General features: G+C 52.2%; 1 protein-coding gene across 2 annotated transcripts in view; it reads right to left on the bottom strand.

The window, feature by feature from the left end:
• KIAA1671 (KIAA1671 ortholog) overlaps positions 1-26,673 on the bottom strand; it is a 203,323-nt gene that overhangs the window by 142,817 nt on the left and 33,833 nt on the right. For both annotated transcript variants that reach the window (XM_058693085.1, XM_058693086.1), the window contains exons 2-3: positions 5,232-5,383; positions 1,889-3,499 (exon numbers count right to left, since the gene is read on the bottom strand). In XM_058693085.1, coding sequence (XP_058549068.1) covers positions 1,889-3,444 — 1,556 coding nt within the window. In that variant the 5' untranslated portion in view covers positions 3,445-3,499; positions 5,232-5,383. The remainder of the gene's footprint in view (positions 1-1,888; positions 3,500-5,231; positions 5,384-26,673) is intronic.

Genomic DNA, 26,673 nt, shown 5'->3' with positions numbered 1-26,673 from the left:
ACGGAGATCAACAAGGCAACACGACCTGGTTTGCTTTGAGAAAAGATGTGTCTGTGGCCGCTCTAGCCGCCAAACCGAGTAGGGCCCGGTGGGGAGAGTTTACCTTAAACACAGCATCACTGGGGTAGCAGGAGCCCCAGGCTTGGAAGAAGAGACCTAGGTGCTGTCCCAGCTCTACTGCCTCCGCACTGCAGGAGCTTGGGTTGTGCTTGTGGCCTCACCTGAGCCTCTGTCTCTTCATCTATGAAACGGGGATAATTAACACCTCCCCATCGTCTTTTGTAGGGCAGATAAGAGGCTACCCAAGGCCCTAATAGCTATGTGAGGGCGTTTAAGGAAGAGTAAAGATGCCCCAGGAGGGATAATTAATGGTTGTTGTTAGCAACCCCAGGCACAACAGCAGCCCCACCACAGACCTTCCACGGGACCTGGGGGTGGGGGGCCGCGTGGAATGTGTGGGGGCATGGGCAGGTCTCTGCCTCTCTGGGTAACCTTGGCCAAGTCATTGTCCCTCTCTGGGCCTCAGTTTCTCCACTTGCCAAGGGGAAGAGAACGAAAGGGTGTTCTGGTGTTAGCGTTTTCCCGTCTCTGAAGAGCTCCCTGGGGTGGATGCCTAAAGATGAATTCAGGGCTGAGGGCTACAGAGACCAGGGAGGGGAGAGAAACAAGCCACTTAAACTCGCCCCACTCTGCCATCCAGGGTCCGCCACCCAGGAGGCATGAGGCCACGGGTGAGTCGTTTCCAAACTCAGAGCCTCAGTTTCCCCATCTGTCAGATGAGAATAATCCAAGGCACCGGGAGGACGCAGGAAAAGGTGTGTGAGGTCCCTTGCATGGGTGCCTCTTGCTCTGGTATCTCAGCTCGGGCCTGGCTGCACGTGAGAATCACTTGGGAAGCTTTGAAAAATGACCAGGCTATGAGCCCCTCCCCAGATCAACCGAATCAGAATCTCTGGATGGGGGCAGGGGAGTGCCAGGCACCGGTATTTTTTTTTTTTTTTTTTTCCAGATGATTTTAAATGCTGAGAGCCACTGATCGAACCCAAGCCCAGCCGGCTGTCCTGGTTCCCAGGGCTGGGAGGGCAGTCTGCCCAGAGGTGGCCCTTGGAAGTTCCTTCCCCACAAAAGTATGCCAGTGGCATGCATGTCTTTAACGCGCCTGTTGTAGCCGGGGAGCCACTTGTGGGAAAACAAAAGAGCAAGAGATATCAGAGGCCTGGCTGAGCTCAGAAAATCATTGTTAACTAACAGGATTAATAATATCATTTGCAGCTACAATGTAGTGATGGCCTCCCATGGGCAGAGCAATTCACAGCATTATCTATTAGTCTTTGCCTTAATCCTTCAAGGAAGGTTTCGGTTTTAGAGACAAACCGAGGCTCAAGAGGGAAGGGGACTTGCTCAAGCTATCTTGACCCATCTGATTTTATTCGGGGGCCACTCATGGAGGCTTAGGCTATACAGTAAACATCCTCAGGCTTCTGGAAAGGCAAGCTTAGCGACGGACCCAGGCTGCACTGGAATTACACAGGGCTCCAGACTTCCTCGCAGCACCTCCCCTCTCCTATCCGCATCTGTGAAATGGGCACGGTATCTCCCCACTGCGAAGTGTAAAGCGGGGAAAGGACAAAGAAATGGAGCTGCTGGCACACAGTGAACCCGGAGGGGAGCCGTGTTACCTCTCTGCCCCTCAGCTCCTTATCTGAGAAACGGAAGCCAACGCCACCTCCTCTGGGGGGCTGTGGGTAAACCGAGAAAGAAGGGCGGGGGAGCTGCAAGGTGCCTAGCACGGAGCCTGGTGCCTGGTTCTCTTTCCTGAGGGGCCTCTCTGGTAGGCTGTCGGAGGCAGCTGGGGGCTGAGCGAAGCCCGTGGAACATTCCCACTTACGGTTTGGTCAGATCCGCCGACAATGGCCGTGCCTGGAAAGGCTTTCTCCTGATCTCTGGCTTTGCCTCTGAGCTCTCAGCGGCCCAGCCTTTGATCCGCTCCTGGACGCTCACAACCGCTTTCCCACGCTCTGGGGCAGCCAACGGGGGCCCAGGGGTGGCCGGTGGGTGTTCCGATTCTGCGGCCAAAGCCAAAGTGCTCTCCTCCCCAAACAGGCTGATGCCCTTCTTGATGCTGCCCCTGAGGGTCCATCCACCCTCCAGCCGGCTTTCCCCGTCGGCGGCTCTGCTCTTGACCTCAGCAAATTCTTGGTCTTTTCCTGGCCTGGGCGAGAGGGGCGGAGGCACCTTCTCCGGCTCCCTGAGCAGCTTCACTTTCTCCTCCCCGGGGTGCTGGTCAACCGTGGGGGTGCCCCTGGCTGAGCCCCCAGCACTTCTGAGGCTGCCCGTCTCCGCCTGCTTAAAAAGCACCCTCTCCTTCTGTTCTCGGGGCTTCTTGGCTACCTCTGGGAAGTCTGAGTCTGGGTCACAAAGGCGAAGGTTTGCTTTGACCAAACACTCCCCATCCACTTTGGGCTCCGGGTCGGACCTCTCGGGCCCCCGACACTGGGCAGTGGAACCCGCAGTGGCCTCATCGGCCGCCTTCTTCAGCAAGGCCTCTCTGCTCTCAAACCGGGCCGTGAGGTCCACGGACAGGGGCCTGGGCCTCCTCACCCACGTCTTCTCAGGCGGGGTGGGGGGTGCTTTCCCCACCGCGGCCGCCCCGCCTGGGCCTGGCTTCTGAGGCTGAATGCATTCGATGAAAATGGCCGACACAGGCCTTCTCCTCTGGAGAGGCCTGGGCTCCAGAGCGAGGTCACCCGTGTCCTCCACACCGCTGGCCTTTGAGACAGGCTCGTTTGGGCCTTTCTCTTCTTGGGGGGCAGCTGGCCTGGTGTCCTGTGACAAGGAGGCCGGTCGGGGAAGGGTCGCAGGCTTTCGGGCGGGCAGGGCGGGCTTGGTGGCCACCTCGGGCCGGGAGCCCCACACGGGCTCCTGAGACACACCCGTGGTGGCCTCCCGAGCCCCCTCATTGGCCCCCTTCCCCAGAATGGGGCCGGCTTTGGTGGTTTCAAAGAGAATCATGGTGCTGGGTCGGGGCCGCGGGAAGGCAGCCTTGCTGAACGAAGACGAGCTTCTCCTCAGGCCTTCCCCGTTCCCCGCCTCCTGCCCCACCAAGCCAGGCATCCTCTCGCCTAGGTCCTTTGCCACCACGTCCTGGGCGCACCCACAGGGAGACGGGCTGGTTGGGCCGGGCCCCAAGGATGGGACGGGGGGGTTCACGTCCAGGACCTTCTCCCTGCAGAAGGGTTTGGGGGCAAGTCTGGGCAGCGGGAGTAAGCGGGCCGGGCTCCTGAGGGGGCTTTTTCCTTCCAAGAGCAGCGGGGAGGGTGGCCCGGGGGTGTCACCGGCCTGGCGGAAGTAGGTCCGCTTCAGGGTCCCCTCCTGGGCGATCTCGCCGAGGCCTGGCACTCCTGTCAGGGAAGCTATGGAGCCGACCTCAACCCGCGTCGCCATGGCTACGGTTGTGGGCCCATGGGGATTAAGAACATCCGAACCAGAGAAGCAAGCACTGAAAGTAAAAAAGAAAAGGAGGGGGGAAAAAAGTAAATTTAAATCTCGGTCCAAGTCGGGGCGCCTGGGTGGCTCAAGGCGGTTGGGCGTCCAACTTCGGCTCGGGACACGAGCTCACTATTTGTGGGTTTGAGCCCCGTGTCGGGCTCTGTGCTGACAGCTCAGAGCCTGGAGCCTGCTTCGGATTATAAGTAAACATTAAACAAATAAAATAAAATAAATCTCAGGCGGTGTCTGTGTCGAAGCAGAGGGGGCCGGGGGAACGGGCCCAGGAACCCAGCGCCCCGGGTACTGGACAACCACTCTCCACCGACCTCACCGGGCAAGTCCAGGCCAGCCTTTCCACCTCTCTGAACTCTTGGCAAGGTCGGTGGACTAAAGGGCCATTTCTAAAGTTTGTTCCAGGCCCAAGAAGGGTGGGGAAAGGGTGGCAACATTCCCTAGGAGGTTCCCCCCCTCGGTTAATCTCAAGGTCAGCTCTTATGTAAAAAGTCATTATCTCTGCTACACAGATAAGGAAACCAGCTCAGAGATCACTTGGAGAGTAAGGGGCGAAGTCAGGATTCGAACTCAGGTCAGACCCCAAACGCACACCACACACTCCCAGCCAGAGCCCCACTGAGAGCATCCTCACATCCCCTCACTCCTGTTACCCCCAAGCCCTTCTCCCACCTCCCAGATGACCCTCCTCACAACTCTGTGCTGAGCACCAAGCTCAGAGAGGGTAGGTGACCAGCCCCAGCTCACACAGCTACCAAAAGCTGGAGTCCCTGAGGTCACATAAGTTCGTTCGTGGCCCCTGAGGTCCCAGGCTCAGCCCCCCAACCCCTCTAGACTGTCCCTTGCCTCCACCTCCCTCCCCCCCACAGCCTTCCAGATGCCTTAAAACAAAAAGTCGCTTCATTCTTCACGCAACCTGCTGTCGTTCCTGGTTTGCCTTTGCAGTTCTCTCAAGGCAGGAGCCCTCCTCTCTCATTAATCCTGGCACAACCCTGAGAAGCAGGGATTATAACCATCTCCATTATGGGGATGAAAAGTAAGGGCCCAGAGAGGTCTCCTGACTTGCTTACATCACACAGCTGAAACCTGACCTCAAGTCCTCACCCCATTCACCTCGGCCTCCTTGAACATTATATCTCACTCCTTTCTGGTTTCTGAAGTGACTGTTCTTCATCCCCGTCCCCCGCCCTCCCCCACCACTTTCATGTCCGAGTTCTGTCTCCCTGCAAAACTGCCCCCAGCTTGCCCCCATCTAGATGGAATAAAAGCAGAAGGTATTTCAGTTCAACGCAAGCCTCCTGCTTCCCTTCCTGGGGCCCCACTCTGCTGCCCCCGGCTCTGACTCACTCAGCAGCCTGCAGGAAAGAAAGGCAGACAGATTTTGATATTTTCTCTTCCTTACACGCTCGATGGTGCTAACAGATTTCTTCTCCCCAAACCGGAGAACGCTGTCTAGACAGGGTTAGAGGCAGCAGAAGAGGGACAGACAGGGAGAACCAGAGAACTGGAGAATGGGGGCAGAGTTCTAAGGCATGTCGGGTCCTGACCAAAATCAGGACTGGTCTCCCTTAGGGCCAGTCCACGTGACCTCTTGGAAACCCTGCCCTGGGACACACACGTGAGCCGGACATGAGACAAGGGGCAGTAACAGAACACAAAGGACGGAGAGAAAATTCCCCGGCAGAACCCACAGGCGCCCTCCACCTCCCGGACACCCCGGCCCCACTTACCCGAGCTGGCAGGCGCCGGCTGGGGATGTGTGACTGCCTGAGAAAGTCAACGGCGTCACGTCTCATCGCGAACGGGGCTGGCCGCACACTCCCATGGCAGAGGCGGACGGGGGCAGGGAGGCTCGTTCCCGCAGGGCTGGGTTTCAGCAGGTCTGGGGAGACACAGGACCACAGCCTCGGTTCCGGAGTTCCGGCAATATGTGCACAGACGGCACAGAGCTCCAGAGCCCCAACTGGATCTGCTGGCATCTCCAGCTTGTCAAACACACGCTCCTTTCGGCTTCCCGATACTGTAGCATAAAGAGGGCTGAGTCCACAGCGGGAGCTCAATAAAAATCTGCTCCCCTGCCCTGTTCCTCTGCTAACGTGTTTACTGACCACCTACCATGTGCACAAGGAGCAACAAGAAAAATCCCCTGCATTCAGGGAACTCACAGTCTTGTGTAAGAAACACACACACACACACACACACACACACGCACACACACACACACAGAAGCACTTACAACTCTGAGTAATAAACACCATGGTGTATACAGGGGGATGTGGGAGCACAGGAAGAGTACTAACTGCTTGGAAATGGGAACGGTGATCCCAGAAGAGTCCCCAGGCTGGGAGATGACTCCGAGAACCCAAGGTGCTGGCTAATTTGGGAGCTGTTTCTCCTGCCTCAGAAGTACTTGAACACTGCATCTGTTGGAGGTCCTGAAATGCACCTCGGGACGTTGGCACCTGCCGTACCTGCTTCCTGGGATGCCCTTCTCACTCACATACAGACACAGGACCACCCCTCAGAACACAGCTCAGACCTCTCTGCCCCACCTCCCCAGCCTGGCACAGTCCTCTTACACGTCCATGGAGCGCCAGAGGTGCTCGGCAGGACTCGTCAGAGTAACACGGGCATGTTGAATACTGCATGAGCCTTCATGTCCTATCAGTCTTTCCCGTTCAATGGCAAGCCCCCAGAGGGCACCCTGAATCCCCAGTAGCTAGCACAGCAGCTTGGCGTATAGTAGCACTGAATACATAACTGCTGAGTACGTACAAAAATAATGGCTGAATGAATAAGTCGATGAATGAGGAATATTCTTCTGCTTCCCACTCCTCTAAGATTCTGAATAAGTACAGGTACCACGAGCTTCATGGCACTAAGCAATCTAGGACATAGGAGGAGTTACTCCGGCTCCGGCAAGCGCTGGCAAGACCTACCATAGGTCTGACCCTACCACACGTCAGTTGCTGCCGGGTGACGGAACCGAAGAGCCGTGAAGAGCCCAGCTGGGAGCTCAGGCTGCCTGCCTCCCCAAGAGCCCCGCGAGTGTCACCGGACCACAGGGAGGAGCTCGACTGCCTAGGACAGGCGCCTGTCGGACACCTGCTGTGACCACATCCACCCCACGCGGTCACGGGTCGTGTCACCGGCTCATCTGCCCAAGCGTGGGATGAACGCTTCTCTGCACAGCTTTTCCTGGGAAGGAAGTCACCAACAGCCACCGCTGCTAAATTAGGATCAACGGCGACGCACGCGTGTGGCCCTACTCTGGGATCCTGGAACCCACCTCGCGGGCCACACCGCAGGGAAGACAAGGGAAGAAAGACTCTTGGTCCGTAACCCTCTTAACCGGAACAGTGTCTCTGTTATCTGCAATCTCCCCATCTTGGGCTTCCTCTCGAGTTTCCATTTAAAATGCCTGGCAAATACCTGGTATGTAAATATGGCTGCACCACCGATTCGACGAATTAATTACTACCTCAGTGAGCAAAGGCGGGGTGGGGGGGAGACGTCTTTTAAGCACCGCCAAGGACAGCTTAATAACTAACATTTTGAAGTCTCTCCCAAACCTAGAAACACGTGACTCTCAGGGTTTCACTTAACCTGTTGTACAAAATGCCAGGAAACCGATTGAAACGTACGCTTTGAAACCTCGCTTTAAATGCATCACATATGTCATGCTTAATTTAAGACACTGTGGTCTCAAAAAAAAAAAAAAAAAAAAAAAAAAAAAAAAAAAAAAAAAAGACACTGTGGTCTCTTCCAACATACTTCAGAAGCTCCCTCACATAGAGGCCAGCTGCTGTGTGTTGTGTGGCCCCGCTCGTTCTTTTGAAACTTATTAGCATCATGGCCAAAGCCAAGTGAACAAGGGCTCCCTGAAACCAGAAGGGGCACAGAGTGCGAGCCACCTCTGGGCGCATCTCTGTGAATCCAGGCTGATCTGGGAGGTCAGGAGGCCACCGCGGATCAGGGGCCAGAGCATGTCCGTCTGACCTCAAGCATTGGTGGGGGGCAGGGGGGGCGGGTAGCAACGGGTAAGTCCGTGCCGTTGAACCTGCCCAGTGTACGGGCTTGATCTCCCTGAATGGATCTGCAAAGGTTGAAATGCCCACTTCCTGCAAATTTATGCAAAGGAGCCCATTCTCCTGGGAACTGAGTCACCAGGACCATTAGTTGCTGAAATGAGGCGGAAGTCACTCGGAGCATCTGTGCACCCATCCTTCTGACCTTCCTTCTGCAGACCAGGCACTGGGCTCGGTGCCGGGGGCACAGCCAAGGCGCTCACAGCCCCCTCCCGAGAGAACCACACAGGGAGAAGGCAAGAGAAACACCTCCATTCAAAACCAAAGAGTTTGGCAGCTTTTCTCTCAGCTTCAGAGGCGTGGATTCATTCTAACAGCTGCTGCAGAGCTTTCGTAATTGCACCCTTGAATCCGATCTGGGAGCTCACCCGTCATTCACTCAGCCGTCTCTGGGTGCCGTTTCCCGGGAATGCCACCGTCTGGTGAGGGGTGTGAGCCAGTCCACACACCTTCCAGTGGCTTCCGGGATGTGACCTGGCCTCCCAAATCTGCAAACCTGCCCTGCGTGGTGCCCTGCACCAGGCACCAAGGGCATGCCCGCATCCGCCCAGAACGTCCAATGTCACCAGAGTGTATGTATGTTCCCTTCTCCGTCCCCATGGCAACGGCCCCAGCTCATCCGTTCATTCATTCATCCATTCCTTTCGTCCAATACACCACTACTGAGCACCTACCAGGTACCGAGCTCTGGGCCAGGTGCAAGGGACACAGCGGTGAATAAGACGTGGAGAAAGCCCTGTCCCCACAGCCCTGGCAATCAGGAAGATGGGAAATAAGCAAGGTGCATAGAAAGTTAGACAAGTGACAATAAAGAGGCTAATGGCCAGGGAAAATTCAAAAAGAAGGGACATTTGAAATCCGCCTCCTGGCCGACACGCCCGTGGCTGCTGGAGCCTCCTCCCATCTAGTCCAGCAGCCGTGGCACGAGGCTATGACAGGCGAGTGCCATCACGCCACCCCGCCTTGCTCAGGGCACACGCGTGTCAAACTCCCTCCCCGCGACCCAGCAGGAGCCGGATCCCCTTCACCTCCTCCCCGTCCATCCGTCTGTCTCTCACACGCACTCACATCCTTACTTCAGCACGATGAGCCCCCGGACAGGTCACAAGACACGCTATGCTTTTCCTCGCCTCCACACCTCTACACTGCCATTTCCTACTGCCTGGCCATTCCCTGTTCATGCCTCAGTCCTGAGCTCCAAAATGCCACCTCTTCCAGGAAGCCTTCCCTGATGCCCTAGGGCGGTTCAGGGGCTCAAAGTCTATCAAAGTCTCGGTGTTTCCACCTTGCCTGGCACTTGATCACACATGTGGTGACTGCCTCTGTTTCTTCCCCTCAACTGCTGGACCTGAGTCCTGGGTCCGGTTCACAGCTATATCCCTGGGCCTGATGCCAGAGGGGATACCAAGCCAGTGGGCAGAAAAAGCATTTGAAGGGAGACCATCCCTGAGAGAAGAAAGTAACAGCATCCAGTGTAGGCATGGCTGTGGGAAAACTGATATGCTTATCTGCTCCCAGGACCAAGGAAATGGATAGAAGCAATTTGGCAATATTCACTCTCAACTAATATTTTTTGAGACTCCATCAAGAGTCAGGCACCATGCTACGTGACTCTGTGCACCTTCTGCCTTCTCCCATTTAATACTCTCAGTAACCCTCTGTTTCTCGAATTATTACCGCCATTCTAGAGATGAGGAAAACACAGTCCTGACAACGAGGCAGATCATATGCTAGGGAAGGGCAGAGCTAGGGTTGAAACCTTCTGAATACAAATCAAGTGCTTTTCCCCAATATCATCACCCCCCCCCCAAAGCATGCATTTATTTTTTTAACATTTATTTATTATTGAGAGATGGAGAGACACAGAGCATGAGCAGGGGAGGGGTAGGGAGAGAGGGAGACACAGAATCTGAAGCAGGCTCCAGGCTCTGAGCCATCAGCACAGAGCCCCACGCAGGGCTCAAACCCACAAACCGTAAGATCATGACCTGAGCCGAAGTTGGCCACCCAGGTGCCCTGCACTTATCTTTGATTCTGTAACCTTGCTTCTAAAAACGTATCCTATGGAAGGAACCTAAGGGAAGAGAAAGCCATCCCTGCAAAGGTATCCACTGTAGTGTTATCTATGCAAAAGCACAGCAACAACCACTCTTGATTCAGGGTCATAACCCTTGTTTGAAAAAAACCCTGGGACTCCTAGGCCATTTGAAAGATCAAAAAAGTTGCAACGTCAGCAGGCAAACCAGACCTCCAGGGTCCAGCCGGCCCAGGTCATCATGAGCAAGCAGCACGAGAATCCTGTCTCACCACAGAAGCGGATCCTGCTAAGACCCCCACCTTACAGATGAGGAAGATAAAGCCGGAAGGGGGGGGCGGGGCAGCTGGAGGCTCGCTGACCCCACCCACCTCTTTGTCAGATTTCTTCCAGAGTCCACATGGGCTTTAGAATAACTGCTTTGATGATGTTCAGAAGTAAAGGACAGTTCACAACCATTTGGATGGCTATGATTAAAAAAAAAAAAATGCAAAAAACAGAACACAAGCAGTGTTGGCGAAGATGTGGTAAATTGGAACCCTTGTGCACCACTGTGGGAATATAAAATGGCGCGGAGGCTGTGGAAAACAGCAGGGCAGATCCTCAAAAACTGAACACAGAACCTAGCAATCCCACCCCTGAAAGACACTATATTGCTATATGACCTAGCAATCCCACCCCTGAAAGCACGCCAATGTTCAGAGGAACATTATTCACAATAGCCAAAAGGTAGAAAAAACCCAAATGTCTAGAAATAAACAAAATATGGTATCTCTACACAATGGAGTATCATTCGGCCTTAAAAAGGAAGGAAATTCTGGGGCACCTGGGTGGCCCAGTCGGTTGGGCGTCTGACCTCAGTTCAGGTCACGATATCACGGTTTGTGGGTTTGGGCCCCGCATTGCGCTCTGTGCTGACTGCACGGAGCCTGGAGCCTGTTTCAGATTCTGTGTCTCCCTCTCTCTCTCTCTGCCCCTCCCCTCCTCATACTCTGTCTCTCTCTCTCCCTCTCTCTCGAAAATAAATCAATGTTTAAAAAAATTTTTTTTAGTAAAAAAAAAAAATTCTTTTAAAAAGGAAGGAAATTCTGATAATGCGTGACAACACGGATGCGCCTTGAGGACATTATAAAAAGTGCAATAAGCCAGTCACAAAAACACAAATACCGTATGATCTCTCATCTAGGAGGCACCTACAATAGTCAAATTCGTTGAGACAGAAGGTAGAATTGTGAGTGCCTGGGGTTGGTGGGACGGGAAGGAATGGAGAGCTAGTATCTAATGGGGACAGAGTTTCAGTTGGGGAGATCTTGATTTGGGCTCAGGTCATGATCTCATGGGTCGGGAGTTCGAGCCCTGTGTCAGGCTCCTCGTTGACAATGCACAGCCTGCTTGGGATTCTCTCTCTCTCTCTCTCTCTCTCTCTCTCTCTCTTCCCCTCCCCCACTCACGCACACTCTCTCTCTTAAAATAAAGATCTTTAGAAACAAAAACAAGAAACTAAAAACAAATGTAAAGTAAAACCTAATGCTTCAGCTCTAATTACCATAGGACTCAGCTCATGGGGACCTGTGTCCTTCAGGCAAATCTCCATTAAAGGCCCTCCTGGCCCACACTGGGCCATGCCCCCTCACACTGGCAATGTAGCAGGAAGCAAAGGAGACCCCGCTCCTGATCACAATGGGTGATGCAGTCTAGTGGAGGAGGGAGGAATGATACACCATAAAATTTGCAGGGTGCCCTGATGGGGGCAGAAAGTGAGGATATAGAAGCCCAAAGGAGGAGTAAGTCAGGGATGCCATCCTGGAAGAGGTGGCATCTCAACTGGGTCTGGTAGGAGTCCGCCGAGCAGAGGAAGAAGTCAGGGCCAGCCGAGGAAACGGCATGTGCGCAAATCCAAAGGTACAGGAGAAATGGTCACAGCATGGGCCTATTTTATGGTCCTCCTTGGGACAATGTGGGGCTATCTTGCTGGAAAGTCTGGGAGGCACAACTTCCTAAAACTCCTGCATCTTCTTGAGTCAGAATCCCACTGGAGAGTCCACTGGTCTGGGAGTCAGAACTGGGGGGTTTTCATCAAGGTAACCACACATTCTGGAACAGATCCCTTAAAAGTGCCCGGGTTTGGGGGCGCCTGGGTGGCCCAGTGGGTTGAGCATCTGACTCTTGATTTCAGCTCAGGTCATGATCCCAGGGTCTCAGGATCAAATCCCGCGTTGGCCTCCATGCTGAGTGTGGAGCTGGCTTAAGATTCTCTCTCTCCCCTCTCTGCCCCTCTCCTCCACTTGCGAGGGTTCTCTCTCTCTCTTTCTCTCTCTCTCTCAAACAAAAAAGCGCCCAGGTTTGGAGGATAAATTATTCCATCATCCTACTTTTTTGTTGTTAATTGTGGTAGAAATCACATAATCTAAAATTCATCATCTTGCCCATTTCAAAGCATACAGTGCAGAGGCATCTGGTAAACTCACCACATTGTGCAGCCATCACCTCTGTCTAGTTGCAGAACGTTTTCATCACCCCTAAAGGAGTCCCTGAACCCCTTAAGCAGTCATTCCCCACTCCCCCTCCCCCCCAGCCTCTGGCAACCACGGTTTTTGCTTTCTGCCTCCATGGATTTGCCCTTTACGGGTATTTCATAAAAATGGAAATCACAAAAAAAGAAAAAAAAAAATGGAAATCACAACAGTATGCCCCTCGCCCTAAAGTTGATCTCAGTTCCTCTGCTAACTTGAAATGAGAGCTTGAGCAAGTCCCTGCCTCCCTCTGAGCCTCAGTTTCCCCACTGGTGAAACAAGAGGTTGAACGAGGGGTCACTAAATCCCCTGGGATTTTACAGGTTCTGCCATTCCGACTCTTCAGGGCTGCACTGTCCACTTCTCTCCGCGCTTGGTCCTGCATCCACCACGGAGCCCAGCTTTCTGGAACCTGAGATGCATATTCTAAACCTCCTGAGCCCCCATGGTTCCTTACTAACAGGTGGTGCTCAGTAAACGGCTGTGAAAGGGCTAAATAAAATTTTTACTCCCCTACTGACGAAAGTAGTGACAGTAGAGCTTCCTAGTGAGTGTGCACTATCTCTTTAAGAACTGCCTTAATTAGCACAGGCTCCACTTCTGTCAATTTCAAGTTCCAAGGGCTTCCAGGTCAGCACACCTGACATTCCGGACTCCCGGATCCCAGGAAGATTTCGAGGAGGCTTTTCCCAAACTTGCCCTGCAGCACCAGATGTGGGCAGGACACATCCACCCCCGAAACATAACCCAAACTTCTTCAGCCCAACAACACCCCTCGTCCAGGTGCAAATGCGGATCTGGAGAAAGAATAGTACAGCTTATCTTTACGCCTCTATTTAAACATCCGCCTTTTCAATCCTCATTAGCCTGTTCCTTCCTACTATTTGTGCTATTTCTGGACTGGCTGCAGCACTCACTGAAGCTATTAATCAAGCTGCTTCTTCTGTTTTTCTCTACATCAGGGATGGGCAAGCTACAGTCTGCAGGCCACATCCGGCCCACGATGTTTTTGTAAATAAAGTTTTATTGTAACACAGCCATGATCCTTTATTTCTGTGTTATGTACAGCTTCTCCCAAGGTAGGAAGACAGAGCTGGGTGGTTGCCACAGAGGCCATCTGGCCCAGAAAGCCTAAAATATTTACTATGCGGCCCTTTACAGAGAGAGGTTATGGACCCCTGCCCTAGATTGTGGAGCACTCAGTCCCCTGAGACTGGACCTTCCCCAAGAATGTGACATTCCCTTCTTTAAAAAAGTCAAAACTCACACTATTCTGGCTGAGACCCGCCTTTCCATTACATCTCGTCAGGTGCTCCACATAATGACAGAAAACTTCACAAATACAGATGAGCAAAAATATTTTTAATAATCCTAAATCCTACCACCCACCAGCCCCTGTTAGCACTCTGATGTACATCAACCTGGGCGGCATTTCCACTGTAAATGGGAACTTTCTGTCAAAACTAAAATGGAATCAGACGTGCAATTTAGGAACTTGCCTCTTTTTTTTTTTTTTTAATTTCGAAACATGTCATAAGCATCTTTCACATTGATAACTGTACAGCCTACACAGTTCTTGCCAGTGCTTCTGGAGCCTTCCATTATATGGGTATCTCATCATTAGATAATCCATCCCCCAGTAGAGGATCTTTAGGCTGTTGCCAAACGTTGACCATTAAAACCAACACTGCAATGAACACCCACATGCAACTATTTTCCCAAGATAAATTTTGCCTAGAAGTGGGCTGACAGGTTCAAGGGATGTACACCTTTTTTAGAGCTTTTGATATATGCAGAATGGACTTTCACACCTAAGGGAAACACATCCCATGCTGACTTAATTCAAAGCTTAGGAGGTCAGGGTTCTCAACCTCTCCCCTGGGGCAAACCCAATAAAGACGTCTAATGAGCAATAAACCAGGGCCCCTGGCTGGCCATGCCCTCACTCGCAGCTTTACAGGCTCTCGTTTATGGCCAGATTATCACAGACTTGACTATAAGGTTTGCAAGGCAATTAGAACAGCTCACATAGGGAGGGGAATCCGGGCCCAGCCCAGAGGCCGTGTCTAGCCTGGCAGTGGAAGAGGGAGCAGGAAGGAAGACCCAGCCCCGGAACGGATGTTCACAGCAGAGGAAACTCAACCCCAAAGCTCAATTCAACACAATACACAGCACAATGCCGGCTGGACTCACAAAGACGTGCACACAACACACTGTCTCTCTTTAGGGAGACTGAGAAGTGCATATTGCATTTCAGAAAAAGAAAAAAAAATTTTTTCCCTCCAAGTACAAATAGATTTCTGGAGGAATTAGCTTACTTTGGCCCAAGAGCTGCCTTATGTGCAAAGCTCAAACCCTAGGAAGGTGTGATCCTGTCTCTCTGCAGCTCTAAAATAAATGGCTCTCACCATCCATTGCCTTGGGCAAGGTATTCAAAGGCCCGCCAAAAATAACCCAGTTGGGGGTGGGAGGGCCTGGGTGACTCAGTCGGTTAAGCACTGGACTCTTGGTTTTGGCTCAGGTCATGATCTCACAGTTCGAGGGTTCAAGCCCCGCATCGGGCTCTATGCTGACAGTGCAGATGGAGCCTGCTTGGGATTCTCTCTCTCTCTCTCTCTCTCTCTCTCTCTCTCTCCCCCTCCCCTGCTCTTTATCTCTCCCTCTCAAAAGTAAGTAAGTAAACATTAAAAAAAAAAAATAACTAAGTTGGGGGTGGGAGGGCCTGGGTGGCTCAGTCAGTTAAGCACCGACTCTTGGTTTTGGCACAGCTCATGATCTCACAGTTCGAGGGTTCGAGCCCCGCATCGGGCTCTGTGCTGACCGTGTGGAGCCTGCCTGGGATTCTGTCTCTCTCTCTCTGCCCCTCCCCTGCTCTCTCTCTCTCCCTCTCAAAAGTAAATAAATAAATAAACATTAAAAAAAACAAAACAAAACTAAGTTGGGTCTATACCACAGGCCCTGCTGATGCTCCCAGATTCTCAAATGGGTCCCATGACTTGAGTGTCTTTTTCCCTTATTCCTTCTCCATAGACAGCTTTTTACAAAGAGCACAACTGCCATTTGCCCAAATCCCAGCCATGTTTTTAGAGCAGTTTAAGGGACACCTCTTACATGAAGCCCAGGCTGCCTTCCCAGGCCAAAGTGACTTCCACCCACCTTTGGCAATTTACCTAATCCTAATGCTTTGTATCAGAGATAAGGCTGAGGTTCTTCCTCCTTCAAGATTTAGAACCCCCACCCTACCCCACCCAGGGCATAGACTCTTCCACTCTGAGTTCTCCTTCCCCAAACCTAGCTGATACCTGGCGTAGAGAAAGGACAATGAGAGTTCTGGGTTCCCCGGAGGTGGGAGACAGCCCATGTAGGACCCAAGATGGTCTTAGGTAACACTTAGGATGCTTTGATGTCCAGGCACAGCATTAAGCCGCTGTGAACGACAATGTGTGAAAGCTGTTCCCATCTGATTCTCACGGGAGTCTTCTCACAAAGTCCCTGAGATGGTCTCTGCCTGGTGTCACCATGACTTGAAGGCTTACATTTCCATGATCTGGTAATATCCCAGTTTAATAAAACAAAACCAAACAAAACAAAAACTGAGACCATCAGCTGCAGCAGATTTTTAAACATTATTTTATTTTGATTGTATTTAATTTTGCTGTTATTTTCTATTTGAGACAAGGGACACTTGTTTACTATTTATAAGAAAGACTTCCAAAAAGGTTCAAATTTCCTTTTTCAGAAAAGAAAGAAAGATTTCCATAAAGGTTCAAATTTCAGGTTTCCATAAATTTACCAATTTATTTAGTTTTAGGAAAAGCAAAATGTTTACAAATAAAATAATAGTAACAGGGGTTATGTAGATAAGGCAAAAGCCCATGAGGCTGGAAATCACTAGTAAAAAGGAAAGAATATAGAATCAAAGTCAAAGCATGAAGATACAAGCTCTCAGGTAGCTTTCCTTGTTTTTAGTTTTTTTTATGTTTATTTTTGAGAGCGAGAGAGACAGGGTGTGAGCAGGGGAGGGGCAGAAAGAGAGGGAGACAGAGAATCCGAAGCAGGCTCCAGGCTCGGAGCTGTCGGCACAGAGCTCGATGCGGGGCTTGAACCCACGAACCGAGAGATCATGACCTGAGCCGAAGTCAGAGGCTTCACCGAATGAGCCCCCCAGGCGCCCCAAGCCACTTCACCTCTTAAAGCTCAGTTCCTTCACGGGTTAAGTAAAGTTCAGTGATACCCCCTTTGAAGGATTCTGATGATCAAAGGAATAGCACACCTATCAGGAGACTCGGCACATAGTGGGTTTCTGTTAACGCATGATCAATGAAGGAGCAAACAGGCAAACAGAACTTGAAGCCCTAACGGAGGTATTTGTGGGTTGGTGGGTTGGGGTTTTTTGGTGTTTTGTTGTTGTTGTTGTTGTTGTTGTTTTGTGAGCGGAGAAATCTAAAGTCTTTAAGACCTAAAGGAATAGCTCTCTACTGAAGGAATTTGAGACAGACAGTGATTCGGGGCAGTCTACCCTTACCCACTGTCACGCCTGGGGCGAGAGGAAGGATGGGCAACCGTTCGCAAGGCCGGCCTAACATCCGACAGGGGACTGTCGTCTACACAAGCCTTATTAACAACAGAGGAGCGGGTGCGCCTGGCTGGCTCAGTCAGTGGAGCCTGCGACTCTTGATCTCAGGGTTGTGAGTTCGAGCCCCACGTTGGGTGTGGGGAGATCACTGAAATAAATAAAACCTTTAAAAAACCCCACACAATCCATATTTAACCACAGAGGAAGTGCCACAACAATGTAAATACCCAAGAGCATCATCCGAAACCAGGGTGCCAGAGAAAGGTCTGAGAGGATGGTCAAGACTAAACCCAGGTCCTGGGGATGTCAATGGTGTCCAGACCCCACCGCACCCCACGCCCACCAGCCATTCCGCCCACGTCATAGGAGAGCCGTCCCCGTCCCCGGCAGTAAACCTGCAGGGACAGCTGACATGTCCCCTCCTGGTTTTCCCAGGAGGATAACTGTGCCTCCCATGCCCTTGAGGCAACCAGCTGACTCCTCTTCCTCCTGGACCAGCTTCCCAGCACCCCCGTAAACCTGTCAGGGCCTGGCGCTGACGGCCTCGGGGCACAACAGACAGGCCCCACTGCTGGCACAGAAGCTGGGCCTCCGCGTAGCCGCACGATGGTACCTGGCCCAACTACCAAGAAGACACCCCCAGTGAGCCGTTCCAAGTTCATTCAGTTGTGTGCCCCTCCAACCTCTTAAGAGCTGAGCCCTGGGAAAGCCTGGTATGAATAATGACCAACATCCGATCACTAACACTAACTGAGCTCTGATTCCGTGCCAGATGGCACAGGGAATACATTTCCCCCCTTAAAATCCACCCTCTGAGGTGGGCTGCACGACGAGTCCCCACTTGATGGATGAAGACCAGGAGTCCTGGGGAGGCTTAACGGTTTGCCCAAGGAGTGGAGCCGGGATTTGAACTCAGGCGGCCTCGCTCCCCACCCCACCCTGTTCATCTTTGCAATGTCCAGAGCTGCTGTGTTATGCGGTACCATCCGTGTGCTGGGCACTCTCCCAGGGGCTCTCTGTGCATAATTTCTGTCAGTCCCTTCAATGACCTCCTGGAGCAGACACTGTTATTATCCCCATTCTCCAGGTAAGGAAACTGAGGTTGCAAAGGCAAGGTGATTTGCTGAGATCAACTGCTTCGTAAGTTACCAGACCTGGGACCGTACTCAGGCTGTCTGTCCCCGGGGTACAGGGGCTCTGCCATTTGGGCATGCACTCCCACCACTTGGCACTGGGCTGGCCCAGCTCAGAGCAGATTTCTGGCAAGTCTGGGGGGCGCGGTGCACTGGTTCTGGAAGCACAGGCTAGCGGGGGAGGCAGATGTGGACACAAGACGTTGAGGTGAGACTGAGGCCCACGGGAAAAAGAGCTTAGAGCAGGCAAAACAGACAAAACAATGCCCCTCAAAGACATCAGGGCCCTAACCCCCCAAACCTTTGAATCTGTTACCTTTACCAGCAGAAGGGACTTTGCAGTCTGAATGAGGGCTCTTGAGATGGGGAGGATTACCCTGGATTATCTGGATGGGCCCCGGGTCATCACAAGGGTCCTTCTGAGAGGGAGGCAAGAGGGTCAGAGTCAAAGAGAGAAAACGTGATGAAGAGAACAGATCAAGGTGATGCAAGTCCACAAGCCAAGGACACAGCAGCTTCTGACAGAAGCAAGGAAAGGGCCTTCAGAAGGAATGTACCTCTGACAACCCATATTGCACTTCTCACCTCCAGAACTGTAAGGTAACAAACTTGCTGCAGCCACTGAACTGTGTTCCTTTGTTACAACAGTCACAGGAAACTCATACAGAGCTTAAGGCGGCTGAGGAGAAAGGGAGTGGAGGAAGGGAGGGGGGCTTCCTGGAGGAGGCAGCATGCAGCTGAGTAGCTGCCTGAATAACCTCAAAGCTCAGGCCTCCATTGTTCTTAGCACTATACTGGCCATGGGGCTACCGACATTTACATTTCCGTTAATTAAAATTAAATACCATTTTGAACTCAATGCTTCCGTGGCACTATCCCTGAGCTGACCGTGGCCACCCCAGGCTCAACCTTTTTTAGCTGAACCCCAAACGACCCACCCATTGTAAGGAGTCATGAACCTTAGCAGGGCTGACAACAGTTTATTTTGACCTCCTTAAGCCTCTTCCTTAAACGCAGGGTGCGCCCCGAGGAGGGTGGAGGAGAAGCCTCGGTTAATAAAAGGTTCTGCCTTAACAGAGGTTCCAGGGAATGAAGCATTTGTGGTTGAGACTGAGGATGTTCCAGGGATCAACCGTGGGCCCCGCGACCCCCCAGATCCATCATCTATTTCCTGGCATACAGGGCACTAAGAAAGTCTCTATCAACGGGGGCCGGAATTACCAGATGAAGACGTTCGGGTAACACAGTTCAATTTCTTTTTTTTTTTTTAATTTTTTTTTTAACGTTTATTTATTTTTGAGACAGAGAGAGACAGAGCATGAACAGGGGAGGGGCAGAGAGAGAGAGGGAGACACAGAATCCGAAACAGGCTCCAGGCTCTGAGCTGTCAGCACAGAGCCTGACGCGGGGCTCGAACCCACGGACCGTGAGATCATGACCTGAGCGGAAGTCGGCCGCTTAACCGACCGAGCCACCCAGGCGCCCCAACACAGTTCAATGTCTAAGGTAACCCCTACCACTTGGAAGGAATTCTCTGGGGAGTCACTGAGTGACATACACAGTGAGTTATAAGGAGTATAATCAACTCACACTTTCTCAGCTAGAGGCAGTTACAAAGAGTTTCAGAGAAAAAAAAAAACAATTAAAAATCAGCTTGAAATCCATTCTGTTGCGGAGGGGAAGGGGGAGGGGGATGGGGGAACATGGAGCGAAGGAGGAAGGAGGGAGATTTCTCACCATCTCCACTTTGGTAACATCTTGTAAGTGTATTACCCGTCCAAATAAATAAGCAAAAGTTACAACTTGAAATGTTTAGGTTCAATATGGACCGTTAAGATCCCACTCTTGTTTTATACAGGTGCACATGGATGGGTCTATAAATACAAATATACAAATACATTAAGTATTAGAATGTATGACAAACGTTCACAGAGGTTAACTCCTAAATGCAAGAGGATGAGACCACAGGGGATTTTAATCTTCTTTTTACCTCCTAACAGTTTCTAGTAACAACAGAGCACCTTCTGTGGATTAAATGTGTAACTGGTTTCTGTGGGAAACACCCCCACCGACAAGCACTCATTTCTCCCTGCAACCTGAGGCAGGGAGTATCCCCCCCCCCCCCCCCATTTTACACAGGAAAATGGCAAAGAGGTGATCCCAGGTACGTCTGAGCCAGAGAGAAGAATGATTTTCCTTACCCAGAGGTTGGACACAAGCCAGTCAGAATTCCGACTAGAATCTGGGGTTCCTGATTTATGATGTAATTTTTATAGAGCTATAAAAAACTTATATATATAACTATATAAAACTATGTGTTGCTTATATATGTTATATATAATAGAGTGGTATATATTACCATACATATTATATGCATTTATATGTACTAAATAGTTTATATAATACATATCTATGTAATATACAAATATATACTTATTTGTATGACACAGAAATTGCTTTGGCCCAAGGAGTCTATAAATGCAGGTTCTCCCAGCTACAGGAAGCCTGGGGAAACTGCGCACAGGACCACACAACAGACATGATCTGGAAACCATCCACTTGGACCTGGAATCAGGTTGGTTGGTTCGCTCATTTTTAAGGACAGAAGGCTTGAGAGAACACCTCAAAAATACACAAATACAAATACACACACACACACACACACAGAAAGAGTCTCCAAATGGCCAATAAGTACATGAAAAAACGCTCATCTTCACTGGTCATCGGGAAAGCAAAATTAAAATCACAATGAAATACTATCCCCGGGGCGCCTGGGTGGCTCAGTCGGTTAAGCGTCCGACTTCAGCTCAGGTCACGATCTCGCTTCCGTGAGTTCGAGCCCCACGTCGGGCTCTGGGCTGATGGCTCAGAGCCTGGAGCCTGCTTCCGATTCTGTGTCTCCCTCTCTCTCTGCCCCTCCCCCATTCATGCTCTGTCTCTCTCTCTCTCAAAAATAAATAAACATTAAAAAAAAATAAAAAAAATAAAAAAAAAAGAAATACTATCCCCACGTCTACCATTATGGCCAAAATTACAAAGACAGGCAGCAGCAAGTGCTTGTTTCAAGGATGCAGAAGGTGGGACTGGTTTTAAACCTCGTAAAACCATTTGGTAGAGGCCCCTAAGGCCGATCTACCCCCACCCCATGGCTGGGCACCCAACAGAAACGAGTGCTCGCTCCACAAAAGGCGCAGACACGGATGTTCCTAGCTGCTTCGTTCATAATAGCCCAAACCTGGAAACCACCCAAGTGTCCATCAACGGTAGACGGGATAAATCAATTCTGACATAGTCAGATGATGGAATATCATACAGCAATGAAAAAGACAAACTACTGCGACATGCCCCAGACTTTACGGTGACCCCAGGAAGGGCGTGTGTGCACAAGTGCACTTACATGAAGTTGAGGAAGCAGGTGAAACTACCCCATGATGATTAAAGGCAAAACAGCAATGACCTTTGAGGCTTGTGGACTGCAACAGGTACAAGGGAGCATTCTGGGGGCCTAGAAATGTTCTATATCTTGATAGGAGGGGCGGTTACATGTAATGTACACACATAAACATGCATCCAGTCTGTACTTAAGGTTTGTATACTTTACCTAAGTAAGTTATAGCTAAGGAAACAAAGCCTAAAACTTCCAGAAGCCTCCAGGTGCTCACCAAATAAAGCCACACCCCTCACCACAGCTCTGTGTGATCGTCATCTGCCCCCGTACACTCCCAGGACTCGTCTCGTGCCAAACCCTCCCCACCTTTTTCTCTCTTGGGTCCAAACTTACTCGTCCTGGGAACAGTTTGCTTTGACAGGGAGGGTGTCCGGATCTAGAAAGAAATCCACCCTCAGAAGGCAAAGAGACCTGCAGGGACTGGCCAATCACCTTCCCTTCTTCCTGAGTGACGTCACTACCCACGTATGCTAATGCCAACAGCTCCCTGATTCGACGCCTCTTTCCTCCAGGAAGCCTTCCCAGACCCCAGCCCCACTTAGGATTCCCACAACTCGCTGCATCTTTAGGACACTGACCTCTCTGTTTTGGGCTTATTTGTCTGCCTTGCCCCCTGTGGGCTGAGACCCCTCTGGGGCACTCCCTGTTCTCTCCCCAGAGCCTAGCAAGGCGCATGGCACTCACAGGTACACAATAAACATTCGTTGAAACAAATGTATGTCTGAACGAGAAAATGAGTGACCTGAGGGAGGATAAGAATGGGATGGAGTAAATAATGGTTCTATGTACACCTCAGTGTACATAGGGCCCAGAGAGGGTAAGTGGTTTGCAAAAAGTCACACAGCCAATTAGGGACAAATTCAGCACAGAACCTCCAGGGGACCTGGTTGCACCCTCCTCCTATGGGATCCCCTCTCCCTCACGGTGCTGCACCCTTCCCTCACCTACTGGGAGGGCTGTCTGCTACCAGTTCACAGGTACACCCTTTTCCAGGAGAGCTATCCTCCAACTGGCAGGCCCTAGATCCCCACCCCTTCCTGTAAGCCCCCCAAAAACCAAGGAGATCCATTGCCCAGACTTCTATGGGGCTACACAAGGCTGCTTCCCCCTGTCCCCAGGCAGGATCTGTTCCGTGGCTGCAGAGGTCCCCAGGGAATCTGGCTAAGGCTCAACCTGATAGAGATCACAGCCCCGCTCTGCCCCCTCCTGCTTCCTTCACGCCCCCTCCTCCTGAGAGCACAGCCCCAGTCAATTTCCTCCTCAATGTGCATCTCAAGCTCTGTTTCTTGGGACCCTGACCTGACACAGAACCCAAGGCTTTGCACTACCTGCCTGGGGTACGGACAGCAGAGGCACTGCCTCCTGAATGTAAGTCTACAGTGCATGACCTCCGGATGTGCCAGGAGCCCGGCCATAAGGAGAGGCAACATCCACACGCTTTGGGGGGGGGGGGGGGGCGGCTCTCCCCTCTGCTCCCAAAGCCCTTTATTCTTTATCTCTAGAAGACACTCAGAAGGACCCCATCTGAACATCCTTGCTTTCCAGCCACCAGCAGCAAAGCTCTAAAATGTCCCTCTGAGCCTACAGAGTGCCCTCCACCAAGATATCCTGCTCAAACTTCAGCTCTTAGAACAGCCCCCCGGGCAGGCGGGGGTCGGTTCCCCATGAGTCATCGTGAGCCCCTCCCCTGAAGGCAGCTTACCGGGCCAGGTTACAGAAAACACTATACAATCTCCTAAATTTGGATAAACACCACCTGCTGTCGGTAGACCCTACTTTGCCCAGTGTAATCACCGGTTATTAAGAGCTCAGAGGACACCGTGTTTGGGGGATAGCATGCAGGACTGGTGGCCAAGAGCCGCCCGTCTCCTTGCCCTGTCTGTGGCCCTCTGTATGACCATTCAGAGCGTGGGTTTCTGGAGTCAACCCGCTGGGTGTCCAATCGGCTGTCAGCCTCTACTAGCTGTGTGGCCTTGGGTAGTCACTCCACCTCTCTGAGCTTCGGTTTCCTCGTCTGTACAGTACAGCTGAGGGTATGTACTTCACATGCTTTTGTGAGGATTAAATGAGATCACACATGCAAAGTCGTCGCCATAATACTGTCCTCACCGACAGTATTATTATTCATCATTTAGACTGGCATGGGGGGGTCGTGCGGAGTTGGACCACTGGACTTCTGCACAGGTGCAGGAAAGCAGCAGGAAGCAACGAGAGGCTTTGTGCGGCGTCTCAAACAATACAAGGAAGCAAAGACACCTGGAACGTGTATACAGCAGGCGCTCAGCATACAGGAGCTCTGTTTATTATAAAGCAGAAGGTGAACCCAAGAAAAAGACCCCGCTGGGTCAGAGATCCTTTGATGTCCAAAAGGATACTTTGGGCAACTTTGCGCAACAGCCCCAGACCCATGGCAGAAGCAGGAACCAGTAACCTCTCGCTTGTCCCAGCCTCTGAGCACATGCTATGCTACCCCTGAGCCACAGTCGCCCTCTGGCCACGTCTTGCACGTCAGCCACCAAGGGAAGCGCCCGCCCCATCACAGCAGATGCTGTTGGAGCCTCATCCGAATCTGCTGGGCAGAGGTGAACAACTTTCTACTGGTGGTGTTACAATTCAGACGTGTTTTCTACAGTCTCCCCAAGGCTCCCAGGGCACTTCAGCCCCAGCTGCCCATGGGGTAACCTGCTCATTAGCATATTCTCATGGTGTACCTCCACCCAAATAAGCCACTTGTTCTTGCGTCCTTGACTCAGGCTCTGCTTCTGGGGGAGCCCGACTTAAGGCACCCCTCATTCCCAGAATCTGACTCATAAGAGAAGGATCTGCTCAGAACACCCGTTCTCCTCTAGGGTGTCTGACACGGCGGTGAGGCATACCCATTGTGAAATGGGTCCACAACCCCCGAGAGACTGCCGAAACCATGTGAGGTTCTACTGTTTGCACGGGCCAGCTTTTTAAAAGTTGCTCTTTTACCAATTTATTCAAAAGAAAATGTACTGACCCACTGTGTGCCAGACCCAGTGCTTGGTGATGGGGCCACAGGAAAGAACTCAAAAGTCAGAGTCACTGTTTACACAGAGTTTAGAGTTGGGGAGTGAAAAAGACAGGGAATGGAGAAGCCAACACGCCAGGACAAAGATGGCGGCATGCGGCAAGGGAGGAGACGGGATTGGGGTCTCTGATGCCAGTCGCAGTTGGGCCCCAGAGGCTAGGGGATCAAGGAAGGCTTCCTGGAGGAGGTGACATTTCAGCTGCATGACCTAAACGATCAGAGGGAGCCAGCCAAGGGAAGACCATGAGGGCCAGGGTCAGAAAAGAGTTCAGGGCATCGAAGGAAGAGAAATTTCTGCTAGCAGGGCTAGAGCGAAGTGGAGGAAAGCTGCACGGCCTGAGTCTGGAGAGAAGGGGGTGTGGGCACATCTTGTAAGGCTCTGAGGCTGCCGACAAGAGTGCGTTCGGGGCTCTCGGAGAATCACCTTCCTCTCCCTGCCTCCGCTGGATTCTGATCTGTCTTCCCAAATGGGAGAGGGTGGAGTTACCTCCTGCCTGCCAGGAGCCACGCTGGGTCCCCAGTCCCAGGGGGTGAGTGTCTCACATGTCACCTCCTCCATCCTGTGCCTCTAGGTGAGAACTGCTGGCTTCAGGGCAGGGACGGGAGAGGCAGGGAGAGCTACTTCGAGGTTGGCTTCTGGCAAGTGGGCATCTGAGCTGGAGGGAAACCTTCTGGTAGCAGTTCACAACACACACACTCAAATTCCAGCCCTGCCTTTGTGACCCGGGACAAGTTTCTGGTCTTCCTCAGCCTCGGTTTCCTCTCCTGTCAAATGGGTTGATAATCCTATCAACTTCCAAAAGCAGCTGAGAGATCGGCTAAGAACATAAAAGCACTCGGCACCATTTCTGTACTGATTCCACTTTTCTGATCACCTACTATGCACCCGGCACCTTACATGGAGACAGGAGGCGGCTGTGAACAAGATGAGGCCGGCTTGGGTGCAGCAGGGGAGACACACGATGCTGACCCAAGTCAGTAATTCCAAAGTCAAGGCTCTCTGAGCACACGGTAGGGGCACCCCTCAATCTGAGGCCCTATGCCCCAGTGAAAGCCCAGAGCCTACAGTCACAACATGAACCCTGCAAGCTAAGACTCCTGTCTGCCAGCAGAGACCCGAGCAAGGGCATGCTTCACGAGTCCAGCTCCCTAGGGGCCAGGCTCAGTGGCGTCAGGGTCCCAGGCCCCGCCCCTAACCCCCAACCCACTGGCAACATCCCTAATCCCCAAAGACACCCTCTCGGGAGGTTAGCAGCGGGTGTGGTCAGTGCCAAGGGTGGCGTCTGCCAGCGCGAGCATGAATCACGTCCTGCCGGCTCTGGAGCGGGAGGGTCCACCAGACCCATGTCTGAAAACGCTGATCTGACGAGGCCGTGCCAAGCAGGGGAGGGGCCAAGAGGAGGCAGGACCCCAGGGAGGTCCGCACCTCCCCCTGCTGGTGGAAAGAATGACCCCCACCCACCAGGCTTACTGCGCATGTGCCGGCCGCTCTCAAACCTTCGACAGAAGTACCTCCTGGTCCTCGTCACCATTGCCCTGCGACACTGGTTACTGTTAGTTCTCCCACTTGAGGAAGGGGGACACTGAGGCTTACAGAGATTAACTGCCTCGTCCAAGGTCACTCATCCTGCCACATACGAGAGGCCAAGAGGCTGAATCACTGGCAGGAACAGAGGGGGGACAATCCTGAAAACACAGAGGAATGGGTCCCCAAAGCGAGCCAGAGTGACGGGCACTGCCTGGGCTGGCCCTGCAGCAAGGCGCTGTGGCAGAGTGGTCCTGGCTTGTGACTTTGGCTGTGTGTCCTGGGCCTCAGTTTCCCCACCTAGGCAGAAAAGGGCCCAGCAGAGGGGCACCTGGGTGGCTCAGCTGGCTGAGCACCAGACTTCGGCTCAGGTCATGATCTCACAGTTTCATGAGTTCGAGCCTCACGTCGGGCTCGCTGCTGTCAGAGCAGAGCCTGCTTCAGATCCTCGTCCCCCTCTCTCTCTGCCCCTCCCCTCCCCCTCTCTCTCAAAAATAAACATTTGGGGCCAAAAAAAAAAAAAAGGATCCAGCACAGCCAAGGAGCCCCGGGCCCTTCCCACAGGTGAGGAGGGAATCCGGCATCCAGGCTGCCACAGAAGTCTGAAGCCAGCACACTGGAAGCTGCCTGCTGCCAGGCCAGGCCACCACAGGGCCACTGTGGCTCCGCCCCTCAAGGAAGGGCACGGCCAGGGTGCAAGCCGGGGCCTGCTGAGCCGTGCCTGTCGACACCCAGAGGTGGCCCGTCACCCTGGGGCCAGGCTCAGCCCAACGCCAGCGCCCAGGGCCACGGCGTGTGTACG

Source organism: Neofelis nebulosa, chromosome 11 (genome assembly GCF_028018385.1).
Source record: "Neofelis nebulosa isolate mNeoNeb1 chromosome 11, mNeoNeb1.pri, whole genome shotgun sequence".
Classification (NCBI taxonomy): domain Eukaryota; kingdom Metazoa; phylum Chordata; class Mammalia; order Carnivora; family Felidae; genus Neofelis; species Neofelis nebulosa.
This window is presented reverse-complemented; position numbering and strand designations above follow the sequence as displayed.